The 21,999-nt window shown below is 53.7% G+C and overlaps 4 protein-coding genes across 4 annotated transcripts; 1 reads left to right on the forward strand and 3 right to left on the reverse strand.

Moving 5' to 3' along the window:
• Positions 1-105: 105 nt before the first annotated feature.
• VTN49DRAFT_4322 (uncharacterized protein) lies at positions 106-2,037 on the reverse strand (the record flags this gene model as incomplete). The annotated part of the gene is made up of 4 exons (XM_069412256.1): positions 106-728; positions 780-1,417; positions 1,468-1,975; positions 2,031-2,037. 4 exons carry the CDS (start codon positions 2,035-2,037, stop codon positions 106-108), a joined length of 1,776 nt encoding a protein of 591 aa, XP_069267517.1.
• Positions 2,038-3,144: 1,107 nt separating this feature from the next.
• Positions 3,145-6,064, reverse strand: VTN49DRAFT_4323 (uncharacterized protein; the record flags this gene model as incomplete). The annotated part of the gene is made up of 5 exons (XM_069412257.1): positions 3,145-3,205; positions 3,260-3,620; positions 3,673-4,095; positions 4,151-5,234; positions 5,303-6,064. The coding sequence occupies 5 exons, from the start codon at positions 6,062-6,064 to the stop codon at positions 3,145-3,147; spliced, it is 2,691 nt and encodes an 896-aa protein (XP_069267518.1).
• Positions 6,065-6,535: 471 nt separating this feature from the next.
• VTN49DRAFT_4324 (uncharacterized protein) lies at positions 6,536-11,760 on the reverse strand (the record flags this gene model as incomplete). The annotated part of the gene is made up of 5 exons (XM_069412258.1): positions 6,536-6,586; positions 6,639-6,910; positions 6,966-7,121; positions 7,171-11,517; positions 11,577-11,760. 5 exons carry the CDS (start codon positions 11,758-11,760, stop codon positions 6,536-6,538), a joined length of 5,010 nt encoding a protein of 1,669 aa, XP_069267519.1.
• A 350-nt stretch (positions 11,761-12,110) lies between these two features.
• On the forward strand, positions 12,111-21,293 carry VTN49DRAFT_4325 (uncharacterized protein; the record flags this gene model as incomplete). The annotated part of the gene is made up of 9 exons (XM_069412259.1): positions 12,111-12,189; positions 12,243-12,285; positions 12,337-13,674; positions 13,727-14,067; positions 14,127-18,558; positions 18,617-19,007; positions 19,060-20,121; positions 20,175-21,207; positions 21,274-21,293. The coding sequence occupies 9 exons, from the start codon at positions 12,111-12,113 to the stop codon at positions 21,291-21,293; spliced, it is 8,739 nt and encodes a 2,912-aa protein (XP_069267520.1).
• Positions 21,294-21,999: the final 706 nt, after the last annotated feature.

A 21,999-nucleotide genomic window follows, 5' to 3' on the forward strand; every position in this document is an offset into this window, starting at 1 on the left:
GCCAACATTCATCATATCTCATCAAATCATGTCCATATACAGCCCAAGACATCAAACACCTAGGAGTATCTCGAATCAAAAAAGGTGAGGTGGATCACAAGTTATTTACAGATTCTCCGCCAACCCCGTCAACAACTCAGCCAAACCATAAGCACCCGGATCCGGGATCTTGCCGAGCCATTCCTGCTCAGCACCGACGTAAACGGCACGTCCCAGACTGGCCTTGAGATTCTTCGTCGCCTCCGCGCCGTCACGCGCGGCCTTGGCAGCCGCCTGCACGTCGCCCGTCTCGACGAGCTTCGAGCAGAACGGCGCGAGCGCATCGATCAACGTGCGGTCACCCACCTGCGCAGGCGTGTACTTGGACAACGCGGCGAGCGCATATTTCAGGGCGTTGGCCCACGTCTGGGCGGTCACGGTGGTTGCGGATCCGGAGTCCTGTTCGCGCAGTCCGTGCACGAGCGCGTTGAGGAAGATGGCGTAGATGGCACCCGACGTGCCATCCATGGACGCCTCAACAACATCGACGATCTTGGCAACTGTTGACACGATATCGTCTGTGACATCGCCTTCGTTGATGAGCTTGAGCACTGCCTGCGCGCCTCGCTTCAGGCCTACACCGCAGTCACCGTCGCCGACGATCGTGTCGTAGCGGGTGACTTCTGGTTCGGCAGCAATGAGCCGCTGCAGGGCGCCGCCCAGGGTTTTCTTAAGCACGGCGGGGTCAACTAGATGGTTGTCAGTTATTCGTTTTGAAGCAATAGGCATGCTATGCTCACCCTTCAAGTTGCTGGTCGCCTTCTCGTCCGACTTGGAGTCCTTGAATTCCATCGGAGCATCATTGGCATGTTCCTCCCAGGTGGCGGTCTGGATGGGAGCTGCCCAGCCGACAGCCTCTGCCGGAGCGTCAAGGAGTTCAAGCAGCGACTTTCCGGGCCCCAAGCCAGTGTCGACGAGCTTCAATAGCGAGATGCTGAAGCCCAGACCATTGAGACTGGTCAGATAAGTACCCTGAAGGGTCCGAACGGGCTTGATACCCCAGTCACTAGCAAGCTGGCGGGTGACCTCGTCGGTGATACCGGCCAGCTCGAGAGTGCTGACACTGCCGAGGTTGTTGATCATGAGCACGAAGCGATCATTAGGCCCGTATGAGATGTACGCGCGGTCCGGATCGTTTTGATCCAGGAGCTGCTTGAGCATCGTACGGATCAGGTCCGGTAGCGATGTGTTCTTGGCCCGGTGCGAGCCAGGCTCGTTGTGAATACCCATACCAATTTCAACCTCATCTTGCGGAATCAGCTCCGATGCCGCGGGCGGCTCGCGCCCGGGCACATGCACGTGTTCGAGTGACGAACCCAGGGAGACGAGGTTCTCGTTGGCGAGTTTTGCGATGCGATAAACTTCCTCTAGCGAAGCACTACATAAATCAGCAACAAGATCAGGAAAAGTAGATATGGAAGAACGTACCCTGTCTCCGCAAGCGCACCCGCAATCTTCATGACCATAATGCCACCAGCAAGCCCCCGGCGGCCCACCTTACCGCTCTTCTTGCGACCGACACCAACATCGTCACCGATCGCGAAGAACTCGGCCTTTCTCCCCGCGGCCTTGGTCTTCTCAGCAGCCATGCCGAAGTGAAGCACGTCCCCGGTGTAGTTCATCGGCATGAGAAGCACGCCCTTATCGGTGACAACGCGGTCAATGGCCGCAATGCTGATCTGCTCGGCGGACGGCGACGCGAAAATGGTGCCCGCTACGGCGCCCGCCAGAACACCCTTGCCGACGTACCCGGCGAAGGCCGGCTCGTGGCCGGAGCCACCGCCACTGATCACCGCGACCTTGTCGCGCGAGCTGGCATCGGGCTTGCGGAAGATGATCTTGTGCTCCCGGTCAAAGGCCAGGGATGGGTTGGTCAAGGTCAGCGAGTTCAGGGCCGTCAAGACCAGGTGGTCCGGATCGGAGAAGAAGTGTTTGGCTGCGAGAGGTTAATCACTTTTGTTCCTTTCTTTTCTCTTTTGTTGCTGACATACTCTGCATGTTTTCGTTTCCTCCTCTGACTTTAGGGCTAATACCAGTAACGTAACGTCAGGCGCTTCGCAGCACCAAATTTCAAATCCACGGTCCTTGGAAATCTACAAGAGGAAACAACGACAGGGGACGAACTCGATCTAAGAGATACACGGCTAATATGTACTTTACAGAAAGGAGGAGGGGTCTATCCGTTTTTTTGCCGGTCGAGAGTCGGGGGTTTCACTGAGGGGCGGGCAGCCGACGGTGGTGGGGAAGAGGACCTCAGGGCTCGATCCTGGTCCGATGGGACGGGATAATTCCATTGCTAAATATCTGCTTTGAATCCCATTTGATCGCTGAGTTCCGGACCTGGTCTGGGCGTTTCCCAGAGTCCCTGTCTAATGGGGCTGGACGCGCAGATGTCGGCGGGTCAGATACTACCTATGAACTTAGTTCGTCCCCCTCCAAAACTATAAGCTGGAGGACTTCCTCACTTCCGATGCTTGGAGAAAGAAGCGTGGGGGGCGTGGGATGGCAATTCCAAAGACCTCTTTTGGTCGGCAATGAATCTTACAAATCTCTAAGAGCTGTACGTGCCTTCTGTCCTACAATATCCAGGCGTAAAAGAGCCCGCAGTTCAAATGACTGTTCTCGGCTTCCATTTCTTCTTGCTCGTCCCGCATCCACTGTCCATACCTCGGGTTTCCCCATTTGGGGAATCCCGGCCGCGGATTTACGTTATGCCGAGAGAAAATCTGGGGTTGGCCCCTTGCTTAGTCATCACACCTCGCTGCAACTCCGATGGCCTCTCGGCTTACCGGCCGAGTTTTGGGACTCTTTGAGACCTTCATCGGTGTCTTGATGGAAAAATAGCGAATCTGCACGAGTATCCGTGCTTCTCGGACACTCCTACACGGGTTTTTTCCGTTCACATGCCGCCCGTGTCGGGGACTCGATCAGGAAAAAAAAGGGTCCGAGAACAGAGTTTCGGCCGTGAACCCGCCAATCCAAATTGAGCATACCCGGTACAAGTACGAGTACATACATTAGCACAGACATTGCATTATTGCATTAAGAGTTGCAACATATCAACACTGAACTCGTGACCATAAACCGAGCTCGAGTGTTCTCTCTCTATGCCAGATAGCTGTACTTGTTCCCCTCCACACGCTCCATATAGTCCTTCTCGATCAACCTAACCAATCGTTAGCAACGAGATCCCAAACACCAGAGCAAAATATAGACATACTTTTCAATGTTCTTCTTGATATCGGATGGCTCCAGCACGCCTCGGCTGCGTGTCGCCTTGATCACCTCTGCCACCAGCTCGGCGTGTGTGATGACCTTGCGGCTCTTCATGATCCGCACGATTGCCGCCTGCGTCTCGAAGTGTCGGTCGGCGGCAACCCGCTCGTGCGTCGTCTTGTTCTCCTCCTTGGTTTCCTTGAGCTGGATCTGGTTGATCTTGATCCGCATCTTGGGATCAGTAAAACCAGCGTTGTACGCAAACTCGTCCGTCTCGTTGACGTCTCGGCCCTTGGGTCGCTTTGTGAGGACCCGGTACTTGGCGCATGCCAGCGATTGCAGGGTCCTCTTTAACTCGCGATCCGCTGTTTAATCGTCAGCCATGGAAACTGAATCATATATGTCTGGGTGACCTACATAATCCCGTAGCCTCCTTGATCTGCCCGTAGCTCAACGTCCCGCCTTCCGGAACGTCGTTGAACAGCAGCAGCACAATCGCCTGGAACGAGCTGACCACAATTTCTTTGTCCCCCTTCGGGAAGCGTGCCCGGAGCTGGCAGTGCGCCAGCTGGTGTTTCCAGCTGAGTGTGCGCCCGCTGTGCTTACTCTTGTAGTACTGCTCGAAGTCGTTGAGAGCCCGTGCAATGTCCGGCGGGATCCGAACGGGCACATCCGGATACGTCGGCCATGACGCAGATGACAAAACACTGACATTGAGATCCAGCGGCGGGCGGTCCGCCCGTTCGCGCTGGATCGCATTGTACGAACTCATCTCATCTCGTGCAATATCCATGTCACGGAACATGGACTCTAGGTTTTGCGTAAATGCTGCGCCGCACTCTGCACCGCGTACTTAGCTAACCATTCTGGAACGATTCATTCGTAGCACACGTACCTGTCTTCAACCGCGCCAGCATCCCCTTTTCCGCTTCGTCACTGGCGCTGCGGCCCATGAGCAATCGTCGGGCCAGGTCGTTCTTGTAGAATGCCTCAAACACGTCCTTGCCTTGCACGAACCGGAACAACTCCAGCACCCGGTCCAGCTGCTTATTGATCTCCGCGTCCTCGTCGGCCAGCGTCATTTCGTTCGGCTTCAGGCCGATGACCTTGACGCCGCCCTTGAGTAGCATATCGACGTATTTGGCGATCATCTCGCCGGTCTTAGGATTGGTGGTGTTCCAGTTGGACTCGGACCTACGGCCCTTGTTCATAAACACCTCGAACGCCTCGCGCAGAGTATGTGACAGCTCCTCATCGCGCTGGAACGACTCGGACAGCAGCGTGTCCAGCTTTTCCTTAAACTCGAGAAGTCGAACTACCATGTCGGCTTCACGCTCCTCATCGAACACGATCATAGTGCCGTGTTCTTCAATGTACTTGTGGAAGATGGGCTTGAGCTTCTGCCCCAGCTTCAACCGCTCGAGCAGCGAATAGATGCGCCCCAGGGCATACTTGTCCTCGACGGCCAAGAGGCCAAAGATATCGGTTTCCTTCAACAAGACCGACTGCTGTTCGCGGATCAGGCTGTCGTCCAGTAGCGATGACAACTTCTGCTGCGTCCTGCGGGTAAGGTCATACAACTCGCATCGTTGGATCTCTCGCTCGATCAGATTATGGCAGTTCTCCGCATACGTGGCCAGGAACTGGCTCGACGCTTCCTTTTCTGCCCATTGCTTGAAGAACCGCTGCGATTCTTGCACCAGGAGAGGCTCAAAGTCCCGCGAGTAGACTCCGAGATCATGGAACAGCCGTATTGACTTCTTCAGCAGTTCCCGGTCGTCCGTGGCCTCATCTAGTTCGTTCTTTCGGTCCGCCTCGATGAGGTCACACGCCCCCTGTAGGATTCGGGTCTTCAACGCCGGGTCGGAGAAGATGGACGCATGGAACCTCTGCAGGCCCATCTCATTGATCACGGGAAAGTCCTTGGAATGTAGAAGGAACGACTGATCGAGGTAGTAGAATATCCATCGGATTGTGACCTGATGACATTTCCGATGTCAGTCCGGAGCTACCTTTCCTAAGAATCACGCAGAGAGTGTGAACTCACCAATTTGGAGCTCCATGTTGCCCAGGCATTGATCACAGCCCGAAGAGTCTGAACGTTGGTCTGCTCCTCCAACCCGGCGACCAGTGGTGACCGTAGTCCTGTGCTTACGTATTCATTGCACCGTTCCTGTAGCTTCTTTGCCAGCCGCTCAGCTCGACCCTGCCGACAGACATTCTCCGCGCCCTTGTACAGCTCCTCCAGGGATGTCGCAGGCTTCCCGTGGTCGAAGATGGCCTCCAGCGCAGACTGCAGCTGCGTCCAGACCTTCTCGAAGTACGCATCCTGATTCAACTTCGGTCCCGACCGGAGATTCTTGACCACGAGCCTCTTCGCGCCAGTCTGCGGCGTGAAGTTACCAGGCTTGGCTGCTGCCGGTGATTGTTGTTGCCGAAGTGTCGGCCCATTGCTATTGGCCGTCGTCGTTGTTGTGGTTGACGTCGTCTTGGGCTGCGGACCGGATGAAAAACTGTACATCTTATCCGAAGACATCGAGCGATCCGGGCTTTTGCTCGAGCTCGACCCAGTCGGTGGCGGAGACGCTCGGAATCGTTTGTTGGAGTTGTTCGCCGTCGTCGGATGTTGGTCGTTGGAATCGGCGGCTGCGGCGGCGGGACGGCCGTTTTGGTTCTGGGACGACAGGAATTCCGAAATGGTTCGCTGTGGCGGCTCCCCCGATTCGTGCTCCGAAAGCTTTCGTTTTGCTCCGAGAGACGTGGTGCGATTGCCAGCTCGCTGTTGGGGGGAATTCGACGGGCTCTGCATTTATACGGCGGAGGGATGGAGCACGGTATTGTGTCGGTGTTATCGGGGATATCTAACTCGGGCGGGGAGGGCTGTCTTCTAGAAGAACGACGACAAAGTTGGCTCGGATATCGTCGCAGAAGCCATCCACGTCCCAGATGGCTGAAATCCAGGCGTCAAAGGCGGAGAACATTTGAGAAATGGCGGAGAGAGAGAAGGCTTACTGTGATGGGCGTGACTTACTGAACGGAGTGCTTAGCTTGCACAACCGTCGTAATCTTGCCCAGCAGAACCGAGGCAACAAACGGGGACAACGACACGCTCTAGAATTAAGGCAAAAGAAATGATACTTTTTCTAATAGGTTGTATGGTACATTCCTCAAGTGCTCAACAAAATTCTCGTCAATTTACAAAACTCCATCCCTTCGCTTTGACTAAACCCATCCCAACCGGCCATGAACCCCAGCAATGACACAAAAAGCATCCCCATTCTTACGTGAACACCTTTATTCCGGCGTCGCGTTGCAACTCGCTGTCTTCGAACTGTCGAAATGACTTTAGTAGATGGTCGCGACATGAGAACAAGGCGTCATACCTCGACGAAGCCTGTAGCGCTTACAAGGGCGACGTAGGCCTTGACCAGATCCTTCAAGACCTGCCGCTGGTCGGCGGCCACAGCACCGCCCACTTTGGCATGTCGTTTGAAGACCCCAACCATGCTGGCACGGTTCTCCGCCAGGAAAGCCCGCGTCTGGTCCAAGACGTGTTCGTTATGTAGACCACGCGAGAAGACCGCGGTCACAATCACCCGGAGTACCGAGAGCAACAGCTCGTAGTAGTTCCGCAGGGCATCCGGGTTGTCCATGTCTGGAATCACGTGTTAACTTGGCCGCCTACGTTGGAATTCTCATTCGCCACTCACCTATTCCAATATCTGGATCGGCCGCGAACAGCCGCGATTCTCGTACAGCCGCAAAGAGCCCAGCATTCAGGACGTGCGCTGCCCCGGGCTTGGTCTGGCATAGCTTTTGCAGCAGTGAGAAGAGGGCCTCGTAGTAAGAAAGCAAAAGAGGAACGTCTGTATCGGTTAGCTCTATGGACACAAGCAGATTGCAAGAGGTACATACCATTGGCTTGCGCATTGCGGAACTCGGTCGGGATCGTTCTGAGCGCGTCCAGGAACATACTGAGGTAATTGGACTGAGAAATGGCCTCTGCCACGAGTAGTGACTTCTCTTGCGCGTCTAGAGCAGCAAGCAGGTTGAGAAGGAGAAGGGCAGATACCCGGCACGTCTCCTGACCGGCGTATGCATCGTCGCAAATAGCTTCCACAAGGGAAAACCCGGCCGACTTGACCGTTTGCCGGCTGTGCTGCCGAAGGGTCCGGTGCAGCTCCCCCGTGGACGTGATGCGTGTCAGGTACTGTGTGCAAATATTGTAGAACGTCTCCCGAAGTACGACGTTCCCAACAGCACGCAGAATACCCCGGACGCTGACCTGGAACAATTGATATAGCCGCTCGTCAACGGCGTCGCTGCCTCGGGCCGTCTGGCTCGCGGTCTTCGGAGGCTCGAGCTTGTGGATCAGCGTTTCCGCCAGGCGTGCCAACTCGATGGCCTCGGGGATATTCTCCGCGGAAGCAGTCTCCAGCTTGGGGAGAATCAGCTGAATCGCCTGAAGGATAAATGTAGTTTGCCGGCCGCCATCCATCTCACAGGTGACAATCATGGTCGTCACCAGGTCGGTCCACGAGCGAACCGCCAAGTATCGATTGTACCGAATCTGTCTTTGCATATTGGTTGCTCGCAACGAGGCCAGAACATGGTCCGCTTCGGCTTGAAACTGTTCCTCCTCCTGCGGCCGCAGCTGACCCCCTTGCGTAAGTTCCTTACGCTTAAGTTGGATCAACTCGTTGGCACCGTCGAGGTCGTACAACGAAATCGAGTCGTCCGCTTGCTGTTTTGCGCAAAGCTCGAAATCAACCCCGGAGAGGATATGCAAATCCGGTGAGAAATCACCGGAGATATCTAAATCGGCAAAGTCAAAAAGATCAAAAACACTCGGATTTGGGACCGCCTCATTGTTTTCGATTGTTGAGGTGCCCAGCAACGTCGACAGGATATCCAGTTGAAGCGTTTGAGAAGCGAGCTTGGCGGCAGCCCGAATCTCCGTCACGGCATAGTCAAAGAGATGACTACGGTAGATTAGGAACTCCGACAATGAGGCGGCCGACGATGACAGCCAGAAGTCTGGGGTCATCGAGCAGGTCACACCGTCCCAAAGAGTATTGGGACCAAGCACTGGTTGGCTGACAAAGGACGTGAGAAGAAAACGGCGAAGGCGAAGTTCCGTCAGTGTGAATGCGGACGATAATTTGGACGACCACAAGTGCCGGAGGACTTCAAAGGCCAGTCGTTTCAGGCGAACCGTCCAGGACATGATGCTGCCGTCCACCTCGGTTGGATATGTCTGCATGAAAGAGATAATGGCGTGCAACAGAGACGCTCCATTAGCGAATAAGCCATCTGGAGAGATGTCGAGGGCGTTGCCAACACATGAAAATCCGAGCAGAAGGTGGGCAACATTCGGGCGGTCCGTAATCGTATCCAGGCAGCTATTCAAAAGCACGAAGAGGCCCTCTCTGATGAGGTAACCAGACGACAACGGCCCGCTCTCAATCTCCCTTGGGTCGGGCTCCGTCTGGGAAACGAGCGACCGTGCGACGCTGTCAGCGTCGACTTGGGTGCTCAGAACCTCCACGATCTTATTCGGTGGCCTCCACGCCAACAAATCCGCAGTCGCCGATCTGTTCAACTTGCGTGAACTGGATAGCTTCTCCAGCAGAGCCATCGATGCAATCGTGAGTTGCTGATGCCCTGTTCCGCAATAGAGGCACAAGTCGGGAATTAGTTGGAGATGGTTAAGCACGCTATCTTCGAACGACGCTAGTGCCGAGTTGGCAACACTGGGCTTGTTGGTCGCTGCCTGCTGCCGGATCAACGGCCGCACGATGTTCAGATACGTCGACTGCAGATCCAGGGTAAGGTTGATGACCTCGATACTCTTGACAAGCGACAGCACTAGCACCGACTCGGACGACGCTTTGGCCACTTCCGAAACGTCTTGATGTGTGGCCATGAAAAGCGTCTTGATGACATCCTCGTTGAACAGCCATTCGAAAACACGGGCAAAAGGATGGAGTCGGATATACGTAGAGAGGGACGATGCGTTCATGCTGGAGTCGGTGCTTGCTGCCGGTTGTTGGGCCATCACAACGAGATTCTCATTAAACGTCATCAGACAGGTAGCCACAAAACTGAGGCAGTTCAAGGTTAGCAACTGCCCCTGATGCTCGTTGACATCAGCCACCTTTCGCGCAAAGGCGTGTCCCAAGACGAAATCGACATAAGGCTCAATCCCTGGCATCCGATAGGACGCGCCAAGTGACTCGGGGAATGGAAGGGATAGCTGTTGGTCCGGTGCATCTGATGTTGGAGAGACGAGGGCATGGACGAGCTCGGTGAACGCGTTGGTTTGATCGAAGCTCTCTCCAATTCTCTGGAGAACGTGCCGTTCATGCCATGCAGGTTGGTTGGAGAGCATTGGCGCCTTGGCAAGACCAGCAGAACTCATGGACGCGCCAGAAATCCATTGATCGATTGCCAGCCACATCTCATTGCCATCGGCCGCCGTACGGTCCGTCATCAGTGCCGTCAGTGTCCGGAAGGCGCTGGCTCGAAGATGGGCGGGAATCGAGCCGCTGCAGAGAGTCAACAACGTGCTGACAACGTTAAACGTAGGATGGCGGAGCATCCACTCTCTAACGGTACGGTTCTGCTTCGCAAGATGGCCCATCAGCCGCAGATAGCACGCCAGCATCACAGGGCTCTCGGGCTCATTCATGTCTACTGTTTCCAGTTTTCGCGTGTGTAAAACTGTCTGCGACGACGATGGCTTCTCGGTGACCTTTACGGCGTACAGCTGGAGTTCGGCAAACATTTGGGCCCAATTCATGGTCGTGGACCTTCGGAATTTGACCGAAGCATGTTTGTCCTCTTCGCTCAGAAATCGATGAGCGGCGCCAGCATTGTCCTCGCCTTCGGCAATGGAACACAGCATCTCACAAAAAGCCGCGACTCGTGGTACTGTCTGGCGCTTCGAAGCCCACTGTACGAATCCATAGAGATTGCCGTCATGGTCCGCCCAAAACTCCTGCGCCGCCTCATGCCGGCCGTGAAAAGCAAACGCCATGATGACAAGAAAGGTCTCGAGGTGAGTTCGAGCCTCAACCGGGCCACGATGCAGGTTGGAATTCAATCCGTCCTTCAGAGCAGTGATTTGCTGGAGACGTTGAGAGTCTTCTTCCACCTTGAGCATCCGCACCGCGTCCGGCATGTTGGCAATGCAAGACTCGGTGAACACGTCAAAATGTTCCATCAACAGGGATTTGATGAAGTCCGAGCAGGGCTCCGACTCGATTGCCGCGGCCGGGCTCTCTTTGAGCAGCAGCGCCACCAACTCATTCCTTGCTGGATCTTGCCACTCGTCGCTGTTCACACTGGCGCAGATGGCTAGCATGAACTCCAAAGCTCCATCATCCAAGGCAGTCATGAATTGTTTGCTACGCTCCTCGGCCTCCTTCTCGTAGTCCACACCTTGTAGGGGCGACGCTGGTCCTGTATCGAAATACCAGCCGCTGTAGACTGCAAGCCACCATGCAATCACCGCCGAATGGAAGATGCTAAGTGTCCACGCATTGCCTGGCTTCGTCGAGGTAATGGTGGCATGTAACGATCTGGCGCTTCGCTGCGACCCGGAGCCTTCTGGAGAGCCATACTGAACCAACGCCGCGATGATAGCGGGGACGTAGTGAACCAGCACCATATCGAATCGTTCCAGTTTGCGCACCCGTTCCAGTAACTGTAGGAGGTGCTCCGATGTCGTGAAATTGCCTTTGAACATATAGCAGAGGATTGCTCCCAATGACTCATGCTGTCGTAGCAGGCTGGAGCGTTGATATTCAATCGCCTCCATGACATCGGCGTCGTTAGCCTGGCCAACCACCGCGGCCTTTTGGATCTGCTCCCCGAGCAGTGCCAGCCATTTCTCGATTTCCTCCATGGAGGCCAGGCATTTGTTCGCAAACCGTGACGCATTCTGAAAAGACCCAGATTTCGTTTCTAAAATGTGACCAATGGTATTTTGCATTAGCTCCTGTATTTCTTCCTTTTCGACATCAAACGACTCCAGGAAAATAAGGCGCAGGCACTCCAGAAGGAAATGTCTTCGTTCGTGGAAACGCATGATAGCGGTGATCAGAGGCGTTCGGTCCAGCTGCTGCGCCTGTTCCTGCGCAGACAGGAACAATGCCACCGCCTGAATTTCGTCGAGATTGAGCGCATCGGCGAGCTGCAACGCGCCTTGTTGGAAGTCGGCGTTGATCGCGTATTCGACATCTTCGATCTTCACCTTTCCTACAAAACATAATATGGTTAGCGACCTCGCGCCGTGTGTACGATTGACGAACACTGACCAGAAAGAACCGTCTGACGACTATTATTATTCTTGGTCGGTTTATCGAGCAGTTTGCGAAAGTCCTCCAGGTGCGTCTCCAGCTCAACACAAAGCCGTTCGACGTTCGGGATGGACGAGTCGGCAAGAATCGAGAGGTCCTGGTACAGGCCCCGAAGGCCTCCCAGGATATCTAGGTCGTCCATCGGCTGGAGAGCGACACAGCGACGGCGCGAGCAGGGAAAAATGCGGCCGGGGGGAGCTTTGTTGTCGGCAAACGAGCTGTAAACAGAGACGACCAAGAACTTTTTTGGGCGGCGTTTATCGATCTATCAGATTGCTCGCTGCTTAGGCTGGTGGACCGCGTAAAAAATACGAAAAATAAGAGACCTCTTCGACACAACTCTCTACAACTTTTTCTTGTGATAGTATTTTTCTTGATAGATTCTAGATTCTGACTGGATATTCCGCCGCTTGTGAAGTCGCTTTGCTGGAGTTTTGCGAGTCTGACGGACTGCACACCCCCGACCGACCGACGAAGCATGGCTCCAGAACCATGGGCGAAGTCACCCTGAATGAGGCCATTGCGCGATTGTCTTCAGACAAGCAGAAGGATCGCGCAGAAGGCCTGGGAGGTGCGATGCCAGCGAGTGGTTGAAATGTTGCCCCCCCTAACGTTGAACTGCAGACTTGAGACGCATCCTCCAGCAAAACAAAGGAAGCTCAAGCTTGTGAGCTGATCGCCAACACCGCACGACCGCCTTCAAGCTAACGCTGCTTAGAGATGCGCTGAATGACAAGGCATGCCACCGGATCTTCGAATCCCTATTCCGATGCGTCGCGATCGAGAAGGCGCTCTTCCGCCGGACCAAATCTGGTCCTCGATCGCAGACCTCGTCTCGTCTGCCGCTCTGTGCGTCAGTCTTCCGAACCGCAGTGGAAGTCTCGGTTCGTCGCTTGCGCACAAAGACCGTCCACGCCCTGATCGACCATGTCGTGGAAACGATAACAGAACCCGGTGACGCGTTATGGGACTTCCTTGGGAACGACTATATCAAATCGCTCCGGACAGTGCTGGATCATCCGCCACATGTGGAACATCTAAGTGAGGACCAATGGCGAAATGCTGTGACATTCTGTCTTCAATGTCTGGACCATCTGGGGGGTGATGGGGGTTCGTTCGCCATGCGAACAAGTCGTCATTCCTCCGCCGAGCCCCTGGAGTCGAGTGATGGCCGGTCCACACCTCTTCGGACCATGCCAACTCGCAGCCTGGGGTCCGGAGTGCAGTATCACAAAAGCGCTCTCGAAGATGCTGTAGCTTGTATCCATCTCCTGACCGCAAATCCCAATGCCCCAGTGCAAAATATCGCAAATCGTCTATTAAATGGACTTCTTGTTTATCTCTCATCACCTTCTGCCGCAAATACCAGTCAAGCTTTGAAAGCCGTCAACTCTGTCCTTAGACGGGTCATATGGGATCAAACGTCCGAGGTCCGGGGGCTCATTCAAGAGGCCCTGTCGGTGATGCGCCGCTTGTGGTTGAGCAAGTCAGTTGGCGTAAAGGAAGAAGTCCTCGTCACCATGGTCATTTGCATGGATCTGTTGCAGGATACAGTTCGAACGGCATCCGCCCCGGCTACAAGCGATGTCTTGGAGGATCTCGTGGATGTGCTACAGTCTGACTATCAGAAACGCCAGGAAAGGGAGCTTTTGCAAATCGATGACCTAGTATTCCACCAATTCGATGATCGAGAGCATAGAGGCCCGGTCTTTGGGCCTCGACTTGGACATCCAAGGTCTGAATTCAATTGGGCCTTGTTGTGGACGATCTCTTGTCTCCTGATGCTCCTGGACGATTTATCTTCATCGTTCGCTAAAGACTCAGATATTGATGAGGGCCCAAACAAACGAACGCGGCTTGCCTCTAGAGTAGAGGATGTGGCCCGCGATGCAGTATTCTCTGCCGGCATCAGAAGAGTCTTCGCCTTACAGCTCGTGCCGTTCTTGGAGTGTCGAATGACCATCGACACCAAGGCAAAGCTTCTTGAATGCCTGACCGTATACATAATGGATGACAATTCCTTTCTTGCTTCGTGGGCTCTGTTGGCTATCACTACGTATGTTATGCAGTTGCAGGGTTAACTAACTAGAGGCTGATTTATTGTGCAGCATAGCGAATTCTCAGGATGCTAAATCACCCATGTTGCGACCGCATTGGCAGCAGATTTGGGACCTCTCCTCTCGAGCAGCTGCATCCCATGGCACATCGCGGGCCGCTTGCGGTTTGATGGACACAATGCTTCATTCCCGCCTCCTAGGCCAGGCCGAAGTCATGGAATCAGTTAGCGCTATGCTGACGGCCATGGACATCAACGGACCTGCTATGCTTTGCGACTCGTCGTTGATGCTACTGGCGCGAATATTGAGGCTGCGTTTGCACGTTGCATCGAAAGGCGGACTGGATATTTCGCGGGAAATCTGCAACTGGCTACGTAGAGCTTGGTCAATGGGTAGGTGTCGATGGTACACGTCGTTAGATTGGTAGAATCTATAAACTGACCATCCGCAGCAAGCGACAAATCTCAAGTTGCAGAAGTCGCTCTATATTCCCAGCCGATCTTCATTCTCGACCTACTTCTTTCCTGTACGAACCGAACTGTATCTTTCAAAGATATACCATGGAAGGGCCCCGCTGGGCCTATTTCGAGTGCATGGTTCAGTCATCATCAACATCGTGACCTGAGCGAATACCTCTTCTCGTTCGACGACAGGCCGGGCATCCAGGAAATCTGGCAAGCAATAGACACCGCCCTTGTTCTGGAGGAATCAATAAGAAGCGACGCTAATGACGCCATTGTTGTGGACCTGCTACAAACGCGGATCGATGCCATGTCTCAGACCTGGGACGTCCTTACGGAAGGAAAGTCTCAGCTCATTGCTAGCCACGTGGTGCAAATTCTTGCCTCCATCTGTGTCGTGGTCGCTATCTTCGTTGAGTGCCTCCCTTCGCCTCATGGAGCCCGTGTCCGAGAGCTGTGTCAAGCAACCAGTCGTTTATGGAGTGGGCTGTGCAGTTATATCGGAACGGAAGACGATGCTACGATCCAACTCTGTCTGGAAATGCTTGCACCTCTACTTCGTTCAGCTCCTTGTGTCCATGATCCAGCTAACGCCATGTCGAGAGCACTCAAGGCTTTGGCACCTCCTCTTCGAAACATCTTAGAGAAGCGTCGGTCTTCTTACTCACAGTCTGCTATGGCAGACGCAGACGAGATGGACCTAGACGAACCCTTGTCTCATCGTAATGAACTCTCAACACAAACGTCGATCCTTAGCGTCAACCGTGAGGGCTTGAATTTGTTCCCTGATTACAATACCCTCCAACGATGCGTGACCATCCAGTTAGCTATCTTCCTCGGTTATATGTCTGGAAACGATTCCGGAACCCGTCGCTCCTTTTTGCCAAGCTATCTGGAGACTCTTGACGAAACGGACATCATATGTGCGCGCGGGCCTTTGCTCGATTCATTTTCATCCTCGAACTACTTGGTTCGCTCCGACATCCTTGCCATTGTGGAAATCGTTGCGGAGGTCTGCCTGCAGTCTTACGAGCTGGAACGCTGTGAAAGCGCACTATGCTTCTGCATCCAGATGATGGAAGTATTTGTCAATTTCTGGGCGACCGAGGACAACGATGACCTCAATGTATCGGCCTCGGATTTGTACTCCTGGTTCATCAAACTTCTGGAGAAAAGGAAAGCATCATCCCGTGTACTTGCGTCATTGACCGAGCTACTCGTCAAGGTGCTAAGCCTCAACCCATCGTATTCCGCTGCCGATGACGGACCCTCGTCACGGACGACGCTGTTCCATATCCTTCTTCATGGAAATCTTACGGTGAAGTTTGCAGCAGCGAAGGTTGTTCCTCGAATTTTCTCCCGATTTTCTCTCAAAGACCATGAGGCCATATTCAGTGATGTGCTCGAGAGTCTCCCCACTGATCCTGACTGGCGAGAAGGCATCGCATTGCGGCTTTATGTGTTGGCGCAACTGGCCGCTCGCTGGCCTACCCTTTTGCGCCGAAGCATCTATCATATATTCGAGACTCCCGGCCAAGTCCCCGACTCGGCATTATATGCCCGCAAGTGTGTACAATACGTGACAAAAGCTCTTGGGCTTCGCGAACCCAGGGAGATTTTCAGACTTTTCATGCCACAGATTGTGTATACGTGGACTGAAAGCCAGTCTCTGCTGTCGATGCCACATAACAGTTTCGGATACTCCAGTTTAAAAGAGATGCTGACAGATGCTCAACATGAATTGGTCGGTCAGATTATGATGAGAGCCAACGATCAAGATGCACAAGAACTTTCCAGCTGCCTCGAGCGCAATTTCGAAGATCTGCTCATAGAATCGTTTCCTAAAGCTGAAGCTTACACCATTGCCCGTGACATTAGCATTCCGCCCTCTCAAGATAGCCAACCCAAGGGAACGGAGATCCAGGTCAAAGAAAGACTGGGGAAGCCATCCTTTGCACACTGTATTCAAACAAGATTTCCAGAAATCGTCGCCACCCTCTTTAAATCCCTAGCGCAAGAGGAACAGATCGACAGAGCCTTTGCGAAGAACCCAAACTTTTCGTTCGCTTCCAGGGTTCTGCAACAAATTAAAGAGAAGTGTGTTTCGAGCGAGATCCTTCCGGCCGGTCAGCAACCGTCATTCCGGGCACGTTGGATTCTTGATGAACTAGATTACCTTTGCAGACGTGCAGGGTACAAGTTAGGTTCCATGTGGAATCCTGCGCTGGTAACTTATGTGTGTCGAACCTTGCTTGACTCTATCCATCCGGCTCTGGGCTCGCTCCATGCGTGTTCCGTCCTGAGAAAGATTCGTATTCTAGTCTGTGTGTCCGATCCGGTGATGAGAAGTGACTACCCATTGGAACAAGCCTTGAACGCTCTTCGTCCATTCCTGACCGATGTTCACTGTTCGGAGGATGCTCTTGGGCTTTTCTGGTTCCTCCTCGACGCAGGGCGCCATTATCTTCTACAACACCCGGGGTTTCTCGCGGGAATCGCTGTCTCAACGTTTATCTCACTACGGGGTTTCCTCTCCTCAACTCCCCAGAGCGGAACGCAAGAAAGTAAACTTAGGAGTGTTCTTTCAAATGTGGAACGTTTTCGTCAATGGCTCGGTGACTTCTTGAAGAACTGCCAACCAGTTGGTCTTAATGAGCACGCAGAGGAATCTTTCCGCCGCATGGTACGCTCTGCACAACAATGCAGCTCCACCGGGAATGCAGAGAAGGGGACCTACGAGAGCGAACTTTTGATGGAATTACTCCGGGATCGCTCATCTAAGCATAGGCTTTTGCATCCTTCCGTGTCTGACTCAATCCTATCGCTGCTCTGCGTCAACTTCCAGTTCCCTCCCTCTTTACAGGACGATGTCCTAGGAGATGATGGTGATGCGTCAGAGAACGTGGTGGCAATCTGGCAGACCGTTCAAAATGGCATTTCCGACCCAGGCTACAGACTATGGGCCAGCCGTGTTCTCGGGCGGGCGTATGCGGCAACTGGGCAGATCCATCCTGAGCTCCTTCTGGAGCAAGATTCCAAGCTGGTCGACGACAGCCCTCACGTCCAAGATGCCGATCCTTTCCTGGCGTCGAAATTATCCATATTACGTACTTTATGTGAGGTCCTGTATGACGGTAACAGTGCACACTTGGGATTGGTTGAGCGGAGCATGCAGCTGATGGCCACACTGATCCGCTCCATTCCCGAACTCGAAAGCTGCGAGCATGCAATCCCCGCGTCGCTAATGAAAGCGTTGATTTGGGATCCATATGAGGGCATCGATGAACATTTGCCCTCGATAGCCCTCAGAGGAGGCCGTGAATGGCCGCCTTGGGATCCTCATGTACCCGTTTCGGAATGGGCCAGGGATCTCGCGCTGTCTTTAACCTGCGTGATAGATGATTACATGTTCACACAGCCGCTGCGGAAGATCTGTACGATTCCTGAATTAGCAACACGCTTGCTACCATACATCCTTCACGATGTTCTTTTGGCGGATATGGAACATGACCAATCTTGTCGCCAGAGGGTGTCGGAGATCTTTGGCGCAGTTCTGCGGGACGTCAATGATGATACTATTCCACATGCCCAATTGGCGATCAATTGCATTTTGTATCTCCGACGGCAACCAAGGCCTCATGAGAACACCATTGTCGACCGGGATGAATGGCTCGCAATCGACTACGGTGAAGCAGCGGCTGCCGCCAATCGTTGCAAAATGCACAAGACCGCCCTGCTTTTCATTGAGATTCAGGCCTCACGGACGCGTGGTACTCGCCGTCGGTCGTCTACAATTTCATATACGCCGCCACCAGAACTACTTCACAGTGTATTTAGGGAAATTGGAGATCCGGATCTCTTCTATGGACTGCCGCAAGAGCCAACTCTGGAATCTGTTATGGAGAATTTGGACTACGAGGGTGCCGGGTTCAAGAATTTGATATTCCAAAGCGCCCTTTACGACAGCGGCTTGCAGGTTCAAGGTACTGCAGATACTCATGGGATCATCAAAGCTTTGAACGCGACGAATTTGCAAGGGGTGGCAACTGCCATGCTCTCCGTGTCCAATGGTGCCGTCACGAATCCCGAATACTTGCTATCGACGGCAATGAGCCTCCAACAATGGGATATTCCGATGCCATTGCCGAATCCGTCTGCCACTGGTGTGCTATTCAGGGTGCTTCAGAACTTGAATACTGCCAGTGATCTCGAAGGAGTCCTAGCTTTTAATAATGACTCGTTCACAGATGTCCTCTGCCGTTTGATGGAGCAGCATCGATCAGCCGCATCATTCCGCGAGTCCATGCTGGCTCTGGCTCTACTGAGCGAGGTTGACGACGTGTTGCGGTCGACTTCTCCGGAACATGTTGAAAGAATGTGGGAGAGGCTCTCATCAAGGAAAATGTGGTTGCAAGCAGAAAGGTCAGTAACCCACAAACAAAGTTCTTTCGTTCGCGTCCAACACTGAATTCGCTTGCAGTTTCCAGGAAATTGCCCCGATTCTCCACTGCCGCGAGACATTGTTCTCGTCGATCAAGAAACGGGATTACTTGAGGTCCGCTATGGGATTGGCGCCTCGTCTCTGCCAGTTATTCGAGGTCAAGACGCTCAGAGAATCGTTCCGCATCAGCAGAAGTCTCGACGGGTCGCAGGAATCTTTGAAATCCGCCATCTCTCTTTCGAAGCTGATTGAGCCCTCTGCTGCACTTGGCCTGAACATTGACGCTGCGGCCAAGTTCGATCTGGCAAACGTGCTCTGGGATCAAGGCGAGATGACCACCTCTATCCAAATGTTGCGAAACCTAAATGAACAGGGAGGCCTTGACAAGCAGTCTATCGTGGTCAGTCGAGCAGAGTTGCTGGCGACTCTTGTGAGTACTCTTATATCACGTAATACTTCGTTCAGTCACTGACATGTCCCAGGGCCACCACGTTGCAGAAGCACGACTAGAAAAACCCGACGCGATTGTCCAAGACTACCTTGTCCCAGCGGTCAAAGAACTGCGGGGAACGACTGAAGGAGAGGAAGCCGGAAAGGTGTTTCATCGGTTTGCCTTCTTTTGCGATCAGCAGCTATTGAATCCGGATGATCTGGCGGACTTTCAGCGGATTGAGCAGCTGCGAGATCGCAAGGAGAAGGAGGTCGCTGCCTTGGACAAAATGATGGCAGCCGCAGAAGGCAAGGAGCGGACCGCATTGAAGATGCATCGAACCAAGGCCAAACAGTGGTTCGACCTGGATGATCGAGAATACCAGCGGCTGAAGCGAAGTCGCGAGGCGTTTTTGCAGCAGTGCTTAGAGAACTATCTCCTTGCGCTCAAGGCCTGCGAGACGTACAACAGTGATGTGCTGCGGTTTGCAGCGTTATGGCTCGACAAGTCGGAGGATCCCAAGGCCAACGAAGCAGTGGCCAAACATCTGAAGGAGGTGCCCAGTCGGAAATTTGCGCCACTAATGAACCAACTATCTTCCCGGCTGCTCGACAACTCAGACCTCTTCCAGACACTTTTGTCTTCTTTGATCCACCGAATCTGCGTCGAGCACCCCTTCCACGGGATGTATCAGATCTTCGCCACCAGCAAAACCCGGAGCAGTCGAGATCCTACATCGGTGTCACGGTTCCAGGCGGCAAACAAACTGGTCGATAAGCTGAAGAGCGACCGCAGCACGAGCACGATGTATGTGTCGATCCACAATGCCAACATCACCTATGTGCGATTCGCAGGCGAACGTGTCGATGAAAAAGTCAAGACCGGCGCAAAGCTGCCCCTGAGCAGCCTGCCCACTGGCCAGCGCCTCGAGCAGGACGGGAGGACATTGAAGCTGCCGCCCGCTACCATGCGGATCCCGCTGCGGGCGGACTGTAATTACAAGGACGTTCCACGTATCCACAAATTCCTTCCGGAATTCAGCGTCGCGTCGGGGATCAGTGCACCCAAGATCGTTACGGCCATTGCGACCGACGGTTCGCGGCACAAGCAATTGGTAGGAGTGATAGTACCCAGACGAACTTTGAGACACTAACATCATGTCTGCAGTTCAAAGGCGGCAACGATGACCTCCGGCAAGACGCGATCATGGAGCAGGTATTTGAACAAGTCAGCAGCATCCTCCAGGATCACCGGGCGACGCGACGACGGAACCTCAACATCCGGACTTACAAGGTGCTCCCACTGACGTCGAACGCCGGAGTCATCGAGTTCGTTCAGAATACAATCCCTCTCCACGACTACCTCATGCCAGCGCACCAGCGCTACTATCCCAAGGACATGAAGCCGTCCATGTGCCGCAAGCATATCAGCGACGTGCAGACCCGGTCGCAGGAAGCCCGGATCCGGACCTACCGACAAGTGACAGAGCACTTCCACCCAGTGCTACGATTCTTCTTCATGGAGAAGTTCCCGCGGCCCGATGACTGGTTCCGAACGCGACTAGCGTACACACGCAGCACAGCGGCCATCTCCATGCTCGGCCACGTCCTCGGCCTGGGTGACCGCCACGGCCACAACATCCTCCTCGACGAAAAGACCGGGGAGGTTGTTCACATCGACCTGGGCGTCGCCTTTGAGCAAGGCCGCGTCCTGCCGGTGCCAGAGGTCGTCCCCTTCCGCCTCACGCGCGACCTCGTCGACGGCATGGGCATCACCAAGACAGAGGGCGTCTTCCGCCGCTGTTGCGAGTTCACCCTCGAGGCCCTGCGCCAGGAATCATACAGCATCATGACCATCCTCGACGTGCTCCGCTACGATCCTCTCTACAGCTGGACCCTCTCCCCTCTACGCATGAAACGCATGCAGGAAGACCAGGAACCCGTTACTACCGGCAATAACAACAATAATAACAACAACCCCCCTCCTCACCCGGCTGCTACCGCCACAGACACAACAACCACGTCCGTTTCTAACCTCGGCGCCGGCGCCGGGAAACGCAACGTCAACGAACCTAGCGAAGCTGATCGTGCGTTGACGGTGGTGGCCAAGAAACTAAGCAAGACGCTGAGCGTCACGGCCACCGTCAACGAGTTGATTCAGCAGGCTACGGATGAGCGGAATCTTGCTCTCCTGTATTGCGGTATGTCAAAACTCCTCCACCTTCTGGACCTTACTTTGCAGTGGACTGACTCTGCTTCTCCACTAGGCTGGGCGGCGTACGCCTGAACGAGACACTCGTACATAACCTTTTGTCTATTACAACAACCTATCAACATAAAATGCATCCCCTGTTCTATTGACTAAGTCTCATGAACAACATGGAAAAAAATGTTTAGTCTCCGATCTACACCATGTATATATATAGATTTGGGTTGAAAAGGCAAAAAAAAAGGTTGCAAGCCAATCACCAATCTACTTCGATCGCCGCGAATATCTTCCCGCAGTACAACCCTCGGCAAAGTCAAAATCCAAGGCGATGCTCATCCATGGTCTTCACTCGCCCAGATCACAGGAAGAGTCAAAAAGACCGGGGTTACCTCAACGCTCTCCATATGCTGGAACGAAATCTTCGAGGATAAGAATCGGCCAGATTTGCCTGCCGATTGTGGTATCAATCTGCCGTTTCGGCATCCATCTCATCACCAGCCTCCCTTCGTTCTTTCTTGAAGTGAGCCAAGCCGTTGATTGCTTTTTTCTAGTCCGAAAAGTTACACCTGTCTTTGACATCGCAGGAAAGTTCAGTCTTTATAATGTGTTCACGTTTAAGATTCGAGGCAGCTGCGAATCGTGTATACTACGAGAAACAGGGATCCCAAACCAATGCGTCCTGATAACTATCGCTGAATATCTATATTCAACACATTGCCTCAATACAGAAGTCAATGACAACGCCCCCAACCCTCAAGAGCCCGCTGCATCGAGTCGTATGCAG

This window comes from Thermomyces lanuginosus (assembly GCF_041956635.1).
Source record: "Thermomyces lanuginosus strain ATCC 200065 unplaced genomic scaffold VTN49scaffold_31, whole genome shotgun sequence".
Lineage (NCBI taxonomy): Eukaryota > Fungi > Ascomycota > Eurotiomycetes > Eurotiales > Trichocomaceae > Thermomyces > Thermomyces lanuginosus.